Here is a 10,000-nt window from a genome sequence, read left to right on the forward strand (position 1 = left end):
GTTATTGATCTCTCTATCTGGCAGTTAATCGCAAACCAGTTCTCGCACGTAGTAGTAGTAGCAGTAGTAGTAGTAGTAGGAGGAGGAGGAGGAGGTGCCTTGGGGAAGCTCACATTATCCTTCAAATACTATACAAGAGAGTGCTTCTGTAAAACGGCAATATACCTACTTACTTTTCACACCCTCCTTAGCTTCTTACCTTCCTAATCTACTTACGTACTTATATTTCCCACCCACCTACCTACCTACTTTTCTTTCCTTCCTACTTGCCTTCCTACCTTACGTATCTTTCCTTTTATGCCTTTATGCCTGCTTCTCTTCCTACCCACCCACCAACTCAAGCACATACCTACATTGATCCACCTAAACTTAATGCACTTTTAAACTCACCCCTGCCTACACTATACACTTAAGTTCAGCTGATATGCGCAAAACTGGTGATAATTTTAAGCCTTAAACTTCATTGCTGCGTACGAGTCTTCTGGTCTAGCGTGTCTCCTCAGGGGTCTTCTCAGCGTGTCTCCTTCCTCGCCCTCATATTCCCTTACTTTGTCAATTCACAAGTTGGTATACAGAGGAAAGCATGTTCTCGCATCCACATTGAAAGAACTGTACCGCTTTAAGAGTAAATAATTTAGTAACAGCGGTTGAGGGAACGAAAGGAGACTTATGGGTAATCAGTTAGAGGATTGTGGGCGGTACTGTATAGGGAAAAATAGGGAATTAGAAGAGGCTAAGGGAAATTTTATAAAAGGTTCAAAAGATTCAAAAGAGATTCGAAATAGGGTAAAGAAAGTGGGTTAAAACTGTGAAATTGAAGGTTAATGGGATGCCACGGGGAGAGAGAGAGAGAGAGAGAGAGAGAGAGAGAGAGAGAGAGAGAGAGAGAGAGAGAGAGAGAGAGAGAGAGAGAGAGAGGCTTGAAAAATGTTCTGCTTAATTTTCTTCTTCCTCTAGTTTCTTCTCTTTTCCTGATTGTTTTTGCCTTCCTTTTCTTTATTTCTTTTTCTTTTTCTTTTTCTTTCTTTTATCCTCCTCCTCCTCCTCTTCTTTTTCTTGTTATTTTTGTTCTTTTCTCTTCTTTTCTTTTTCTTTTTCTTTCTTTCTTCACCTTCCTTCTCCTCCTCCTCTTCATCTTTCTCTTCCTCCTCCTCCTCCTCCTCCTCCTCCTCCTCCTCCTCCTCCTCCTCCTCCTCCTCCTCCTCGTTTTTTCTGTTCCTTCGTACCTTTGCAAATCTCTCTCTCTCTCTCTCTCTCTCTCTCTCTCTCTCTCTCTCTCTCTCTCTCTCTCTCTCTCTCTCTCTCTCTCTCTCTCTCTCTCTCTCTCCCGGTACATTAATCACAGGTGGACTGGACTCAGGTAAACCCACAATTAATTACCTGGACGGATATTTAAAGTTTAAATGAATCTCATCCGCCAGGTGACGGGAGAGAGAGAGAGAGAGAGAGAGAGAGAGAGAGAGAGAGAGAGAGAGAGAGAGAGAGAGAGAGAGAGAGAGAGAGAGAGAGAGAGGGACTATTATCTGACGGAATCATTTAATTAAACACTTTTCTTCACCAGACTTGCCCCTTCACTGATATTAATGGAGGGAATGGAGGGAAGAGAAGGGAAGGGGAGGGAGGCAGGGAGGGAGGGAATGGAGGGAAGGAGGGAAAGACGCTGGAACGGTTACATACACTCTTATTGAGAAAAGTTAATAAGTAGAAAGGGGGAATAAGAGAGAGACAGAGAGAGAGAGAGAGAGAGAGAGAGAGAGAGAGAGAGAGAGAGAGAGAGAGAGAGAGAGAGAGAGAGAGAGAGAGAGAGAGAGAGAGAGAGAGAGAGAGAGAGAGAGAGAGAGAGAGAGAGAGAGAGAGACTGAATAACTGCTGACTGACACACCCGCAGACTTGTAAATAGCAAAAACATATTAAATGAATAAATAGATAATTAATAAATTAATGTAGAGTTATAATTAACTGTGCGTGCATGCGTGCGTGTGTGTGTGTGTGTGTGTGTGTGTGTGTGTGTGTGTGTGTGTGTGTGTGTGTGTGTGTGTGTGTGTACCTGGGGAATAAAGAAACCACTTGAATCTTTCTCCTCCTCCTCCTCCTCCTCCTCCTCCTCCTCCTCCTCCTCCTCCTCCTCCTCCTCCTCCTCCTCCTCCTCCTCCTCCTCCTCCATGCAGTCAGTAAGGGTGAAGTAAAGGGCATGGAAGAAGTGGATAAATGGAGGAAGGAGAGAGGGAGGAAGAGAGGGGGGATGGAGGGGGGAGGGAGGGAAAGAGGACGAAGGGTCAAGGTAGAGGGAAAGAGAGTTAGTGTATGATGTTTCCCTTTTCTATTGTTGTGTTATGTGTGCAAATTTATGTATTAGATTTCCCCCTTCTCTCTCTCTCTCTCTCTCTCTCTCTCTCTCTCTCTCTCTCTCTCTCTCTCTCTCTCTCTCTCTCTCTCTCTCTCTCTCTCTCTCTCTCTCTCTCTCTCTCTCTCTCTCTCTAGAAAATATTATAGCAAATAACTAATTTTATTGTTATTCTCCCTCCCTCCCTCCCTCCCTCCCTCCCTGCTTCTTCAAATCTTCCATCCCTCCTTCCTTTCTTCTTTATCTATCTATCTTATCTTTTACCGTCTTTATTCCCTCCCTCCTCTCCTTTCTCCCTCCCCACATTCCACCTTCTCCCGTTTTTCCTTTCTCCCTCTCCTTCTCTTTCTTTTCTCTCCCTCGTTCCCTCTCTCTCTCTCTCTGTCTCTCTCCTTTCATCTTTACCTTTATCCTTTATTCTTTCTTTCCATTCCCTATATCTCTCTCTCTCTCTCCTCTTTTCAATCCTCTCCATGTCTTTGGTCACTTTGCTTCTTCCTTCTTTATCTCCTTTCATTCTCTTTCATTCCCTTCCCTTCCTTCTATCTCCGTCTTCTTCCTTACATCCAACCTTCCCTTTCCTTTTCTTCCATGTCTTCTCTCCCTTTTCCAATCTATATTCCTTCCTTGCCATACCTATCCCTTCCTCCATCCCCCCTCCCTTCTACCCCCTCCTCTCTCCCCTCACAGGCTGGCGTACCTGGACTCTCTCGGTCACCTGCACCACCTCGCCTCCACTCACCTGCTCCACTCAGGTAAGCAAAAAAAACAAAGACAAACACTGGAAGGGGAGAAACGAGCACTGTGGTAGATCAATCAAGAGGTGTGTGGGTGGATACATGAACTGATGAATGAGTACATGGATGAGTGGACTAATACTGATGGGTAATAGTTTATAGAGAAACGAAAAAAAAAAAAGGTAGAAAAAGGCTCATTAAAAGATGCCAGTTACTTTAGAGTCCAACGGAACATACAAAAAATATGAGAAATGTCTTGAAATTTCACTCGTAAAACATTTCAGCTCATAGGTAAGGGTAAATACAGAAGCAGGCAGGGAGTTGCGGAATTTAGTAGTGAAAGGGATGAAAGATTGAGAATACTGGTTGGCTCATGCATTAGGGAGGTGGACTGGATGGATAGGTTTTGCGCGTGGAGGCCTGGGGAGGAGGGGAGGCATGCAGTTAGCAAGATCAGGAGTGCAGTTAGCGTGAAGATAGCGCAACAGTACGACAAATAAATACAAACTAACGAAAGGGGAACAGACAGGTGATAAGAGAATAAATAAATAAATGGAGAAATAAATAATTGAAAGCAGGCAAACACGTAGGAGAAATGAAAGGTAGTAAGAAAAGAAAAATAAGATAGATAAACCAGGAGACAAATTGAATGTAAACAAATAAACAATCATACGAAATATAATAAAAAAGTCAAGCAAGACTTATAAATGCATCAGGCTAAACAGATACAAACAAACAAACAAACAAACTGACATAAACACGTAAATACAAAAAAAATAAACAGGTCAAGATGCAAGTTAACAAACAAAACAAATAAGCAAAAAACAAACAATAAAAAAGTAACAATGAAATAAAGAAACAAAACAAACTGGCAACAAACAAACAAACAAACAAACAAACAAACTGGTAACAATCGAACGAAGAAAAAAAAAACATCAATTAACAGTGAAAAAAACAAAGGCAAGATCCGTAAAGGAAGAAAACAAAATAAAAATAAAGAACAAATATAATTTTCAAAAGAGAATGACACTCTCTCTCTCTCTCTCTCTCTCTCTCTCTCTCTCTCTCTCTCTCTCTCTCTCTCTCTCTCTCTCTCTCTCTCTCTCTCTCTCTCTCTCTCTCTCTCTCTCTCTCTCTCTCTCTCTCTCCTCTTTCATATCTCTTAGTTACTGTTCGTTTTCCTTTTTTTTCATTTTTTTGTTTTTATTTTTTTGCATTTTCTCGTTCAGCCTTTCTCCCCTCTTTTATTTACCCTTCACCTCTTATTCCTTTTTTCTTATGGTTTGTGATTCTTTTATTGTTTTTCTTACACATTTTCTTCTCTGCCTCTTTCGTTTTGTGTGTGTGTGTGTGTGTGTGTGTGTGTGTGTGTGTGTGTGTGTGTGTGTGTGTGTGTGTGTCTGTGTCTGACTGTCTGTTTATGTAATGTCTGTCTGTCTGTCTGTCTGTCTGTCTGTCTGTCTGTATCTCCTTTGATCTACGAGTATCTGTACGTATGTTTCTCAAATTATCTGTCTGTCCCTCTTTTTATTATCCGTCTCTTTGTTTCCGTCCGTATCTGTATCTGTCTGTATGTATGTATGTCTGTTTGGTTATAATGGTCTATCTATCTAGTAGTCTGTTTTTTTTTTTTTTTTTGTCTATTTTCTGTTCGTCTGGCTGTGTGTGTGTGTGTGTGTGTGTGTGTGTGTGTGTGTGTGTGTGTCTACTTGTCTCTTTTTCTTTATTTTGCCTAGGTATGTATGTCTGGGTCTATAAATCTCTCTCTCTCTCTCTCTCTCTCTCTCTCTCTCTCTCTCTCTCTCTCTCTCTCTCTCTCTCTCTCTCTCTCTCTCTCTCTCTCTCTCTCTCTCTCATTCCCTGCGGCGCAATATCTTCCTTTCTCTCCCCTTTAATTTTCTCACTTTGTTCATTTTTCCTCATTCCATTCCACTTCTATATTTATCTCTTCCTCCCTCCTTCCTGTCTTCATTCCTTCTTTTCTTCCTTCCTTCCTTCCTTCCTTCTTTCTTTCCTTCCTCCCTTCTTTCCTTCCTTTCTCTTTTCCTCTTTTCTTTCTTTCTTTTTTCTTTCTTTTTTCTCTTCTTTCTTTCTTTTTCTTCCTTCCTGTCTTCCTTCCGTTCTTCCTTTTTCCTTCCTTCCTTTCTTCCATATTTTCATTTTCTTTCATCGATTATTTTTTTATCCGTCTCTCTCTCTCTCTCTCTCTCTCTCTCTCTCTCTCTCTCTCTCTCTCTCTCTCTCTCTCTCTCTCTCTCTCTCTCTCTCTCTCTCTCTCTCTCTCTCTCTCTCTCTCGTTTTTATTTCTCTCACCCTTCATTTTTTTCTCCACTACCTGTCATTTTCACCTCTCCTCCTCCTCCTCCTCCTCCTCCTCCTCCTCCTCCTCCTCCTCCTCCTCCTCCTCCTCCTCCTCCTCCTCTTCATTTACTTGTCACTTGTTAAGTATCATTTAATTGTTTATTTTTACACTCTTCCTCATTAGAGAGAGAGAGAGAGAGAGAGAGAGAGAGAGAGAGAGAGAGAGAGAGAGAGAGAGAGAGAGAGAGAGAGAGAGAGAGAGAGAGAGAGAGAGGAAAATACAGGAAAGAGATAAGTAAAAAATGTAGGAATAGTAAATTTTGAAGAAGAAAATGAAGAAAAGTAAAATGATGAACGAAAATGACAAAAAAATCTTCCTCCTCCTCCTCTTCCTCCTCCTCCTCTTTGCCTTCTTGTTTTTCTTCCCCGCATCTGGCCCATTACATCCTCTTCTCGTATATCCTTTCCCGTGTCCTTCACCTCCTCATCTCCTTGGACTCACTAATGCGAGGTGCTTGTGCCGCTGTACGCCTGCTAACTGTGAGGACCTGAGGCGATACTAATCTGATCTTCCTTCCGTGTCAGAGATCAGTGGCTTCGTGCAACAAAGGGGAACGTGAAATTTAAATAGTTTCTCTCTTCCCAAAGCTCGCTAGATACGGTTCGGTTCAGCTTGATTGTACTGTTCAGGATAGAGAGGCGGCACATTGTCAGTACTTCTTGTTCTTCTTCTTCTTCTCTCGGCTGCTTCCATTAGAGGTCTCCAATACGTGCGGTCTTCTGCGCCCCCTCTGTCACGCCCACCACTTGCATGTTTTCTTCCACTCAGATATTACTATTGGGAAAATTCTAACGTGGTTTAAGAAATGCATGAAAAAAAAGGAAAAAGAAACGGAAACTGGTGATCTATTTTGACAGCATGGAAAAATGTTAGGACCACATTCTTAAAAACTTTTGCGCCGCATCTCTCCTACATTCAAAAGGCTCTAATTGAAGATACACGGGTTTTTAAGAGAGATAGAGAGAGAGAGAGAGAGAGAGAGAGAGAGAGAGAGAGAGAGAGAGAGAGAGAGAGAGAGAGAGAGAGAGAGAGAGAGAGAGAGAAAGGTAATAAAGATAACTGAAGATTTATTCCGCCCATAAAATGTTTTCCTTGCTCAGAAGAAAGCGAGGAACAGTCTGGTTTGTTTCTCTCTTCTTTCATAGTCCTGTCTCGGAGGGAATCTGTTCGTGTTGAGGCCATTTTAGTCTCACCTGCAAATTGGAGGTTTTTATTTATGTATTTATTTATTTATTTATTTATTTATTTATTTATTTTCCTCCTCTGGTCATACGCCGTTTTAAATTCTTTCTCTATCGTCTACACATTACCGAGCAGTGAGGTTGGGTTGTCTATACTCTCTCTCTCTCTCTCTCTCTCTCTCTCTCTCTCTCTCTCTCTCTCTCTCTCTCTCTCTCTCTCTCTCTCTCTCTCTCTCTCTCTCTCTCTCTCTCTGTCGGCCTCTCGCTCTCTATAAAGTTCAGTGTCAACAGATGAGAAGTATTGCACATCGGAAGCAACAGTGGTGAGGTTGAGTACATGATTAATTGAAAACAACTTCCAGCAGTAAGCAAAGACAGAGTTCTCGGAGTTATAATCTCAAGTGATCCAGAGTCTAGTCAACATTGCTAGTAAACTAACTGGTTGGCTCCATAGGACGAGCTTTTAGACAAGGTAACACTTCAATGAATTGGTTTGAGATCGTTTTAGAAATTAGATAAGATAATAAGGTAGACGGTACTAATTATTGGAATATCATTAGATTTTCTCTGCGTTTTGAAGTTTCTGATAAAGGAAAGAAAAGACTGAAGGAATTAAACCTGTTCAGCCCAACAAAACGAAGAATGAGAGGCGATTTAATTGAAACGTCTAAAATTTTCAAAGGATTCTACATTGTCATTGCAGAAGACTATTTCACCATTGCTCACTCAAACACAGCAAAAAAGACAACATTTTTTTTAAACTAACTGGTAAAAGATTCTTGTCAACGGGATCGTTAATGTTTGAAAGCCGCCATTGATTTCAAGAACAAAATAGACAAAATACTTTACTCTAATCCATATTTTCCGGCGTAATCTGTAACCGAAACAACCGAATCCAGTCACCGTTGTCGACAGCTGCGGTTGTACTGAGAGTCTTAGCAGCATTCAAGGAACAGGAAAGTTGCATGCGAGGGTAAAGTTTTGTGACCTACCTATGAAACCATCCTGTCCTCGGTGAAGGGAACCAAGACCCTCTCTCCTATTGGTGTGGCTGTTGTGTCCCTTCACTAATTCAACACCACGTCACTTCCACGAAACACACCTATGCAGTTTTCCTTAATTTCCTGCCAGCTGCGGGTGAAGGGAGTAGTGGGTGGAGAGAAGCTTTCACCTTTACTGTTTGTGTCTTGTACTATATATTACTTCGTGTAGTAGATATTAACAGCTTCCTTGGGACCAGTAGCTGTGTTGCTGTTTGTAATTCCCTCTCTCTCTCTCTCTCTCTCTCTCTCTCTCTCTCTCTCTCTCTCTCTCTCTCTCTCTCTCTCTCTCTCTCTCTCTCTCTCTCTCTCTCTCGCATTTTCTCTGTAAGCAGTTAGTTTTTTTTTCTTTTTTTCTCATTTTCTTCATCAGTTCCTTGTACTTCCTCTTTCTTTACTTCTTTTATTGGCATTCTGCTTCTTCCTGTCTTTATTGTTGCTCTTCTCTATTATTTTTCCTCCACCATCACCACCAGTTGTTATTGTTGTTGTTGTTGTTTTGCTTTTGTTATTATTATTATTATTATTATTATTATTATTATTATTGTTATTATTATTATTATTATTATTATTATTGTTGTTGTTGTTGTTGTTGTTGTTGTTGTTGTTGTTGTTGTTGTCGATGTTGTCTTCTTCTTCTTCTTCTTCTCTTAAATTTTCCTTCTCTTCCTCCTCCTCCTCCTCTTCCTCGGAGCCTTCTGATATGGTGTCCTGTCCCTCTTCCCTGTAGTTAGTTAGAAGTAGTTACCAAACAGCCTTGCAAGCACCAAAAGGTCTCTTGCTGTTTGGTTTTCCTTTGTATTCCTTTGTATTCCTCCTCCTCCTCCTCTCAACCTCACCACCATTCTGTTGTTGTTCTTTTTCTTCTTGTTTTTGTTCTTGTTCTTTTTGTTCTTGTTTTTGTTCTTGTTCTTGTTCCTTTTTTCTTCCTTCTGCTGCTGATGATGTTAATGACGATGATAGTGATGATGATGGTGCCATTGTTATTATTACTGGCACTGTCGTTGTTGCTGTTGTTGTTGCTGTTACTGTTGCATTTTTTTCCTCTGCCCTTCCTTCTTTCCCTCTTCCCTTTCTCTCCTGTGTATTGTATCTCCTTCACTGAGAGAGAGGGGAAAAAAAGAAGCGTTATATTCTTACGTCTATTTTTTCTCTGCTTACAATATTGCGTCGTCATTAGTGGAAGGGAGATTAAACAAGTATTTTTATGTTGCTTTATTTTTATACCTCATATTCGTGAAAAGCAAAGCCAGGACTGAGAGAGAGAGAGAGAGAGAGAGAGAGAGAGAGAGAGAGAGAGAGAGAGAGAGAGAGAGAGAGATTGTTGGCTAGCTTTTCCTCTATGGAGAAAGACAAGCGCCGAACGAGACAAATTGCCTCAAGGAAACAGAAGAAGAGAAGAAGGAGGAGGTGGAAAGAAGGAAGGAAAACAACAAAGAAAAAAGGAACGAAAAAAAAACGAAGCAAAGATAAAAAAAAAAAAAAAAAATCCGTTACACGTTTTTTGAAGAGAAGAAAAATTAGAAAAATTTAAACTGTCTTGTTGCACGTGTGTGTGTGTGTGTGTGTGTGTGTGTGTGTGTGTGTGTGTGTGTTAAAGACTTCAGTCTGCAGATTATATTTTAGTCTTTTGTGCTCTCAAACTAATGAGGCGGAAGAAGAAGAGGAGAAGGAGGAGGAGGAGGAGGAGGAGGAGGAGGAGGAGGAGGAGGAAGGAAGGGGGAAGAGGAGTGTGCAGTAAAAGAAGGAGGGAGAATGGAAGGAAGGAAGGGAGAGTAGGTGGAGGAGAAGGAGGGGGGATGGAAGGAGAAACTCAAGGTCACAAACTGTAGTAACTCCCTCTTTCATTACGGGAAGGGGAAGGGGAAGGGGGAGAGGGAGAGGGAGAGGAGGAAAAGAGAGGACAGGGAGGGGAGGGGAGATTAAGGAAGGAGTGGACACGACGAGGAAGCTCCAAGTTCAAGGTGATGTTAGTTATGGTTCTTGCAGAGGTAGTAGTAGTAGTAGTAGTAGTAGTAGTAGTAGTAGTAGTAGTAGTAGTAGTAGTAGTAGTAGTAGTAGTAGAAAAAATAATCACGGAATTTATACATAAAAAGTGTGTTTGCATGCATTAGTAGTGGTGGTGGTAGTGATAACCCTATTAAGAGGAGGAGGAGGAGGAGGAGGAGGAGGAGGAGGAGGAGGAAGAGATAATATGTAAAATAATTGCAGTGGAAGAGAAGGAGGAGGAGGAGGAGGCTAAGGTGGCCTGCCGGTCGCCTCATGATGAAAGCGAAACGTTTTATCAGAATTGCTGTGGTCCTATAAGTGTGTCCCCGGGGCTTTCTCTCTCTCTC

General features: G+C 41.5%; 1 protein-coding gene across 1 annotated transcript in view; it reads left to right on the plus strand.

Moving 5' to 3' along the window:
* LOC135108603 (uncharacterized) overlaps nt 1–10,000 on the plus strand; it is a 171,230-nt gene that overhangs the window by 15,009 nt on the left and 146,221 nt on the right. Inside the window, 1 exon segment of the mRNA XM_064019762.1 lies at nt 3,035–3,099. Within this exon segment, the coding sequence (XP_063875832.1) occupies nt 3,035–3,099 (65 nt within the window).

Source organism: Scylla paramamosain, chromosome 17, assembly GCF_035594125.1.
Source record: "Scylla paramamosain isolate STU-SP2022 chromosome 17, ASM3559412v1, whole genome shotgun sequence".
NCBI classification, from domain to species: domain Eukaryota; kingdom Metazoa; phylum Arthropoda; class Malacostraca; order Decapoda; family Portunidae; genus Scylla; species Scylla paramamosain.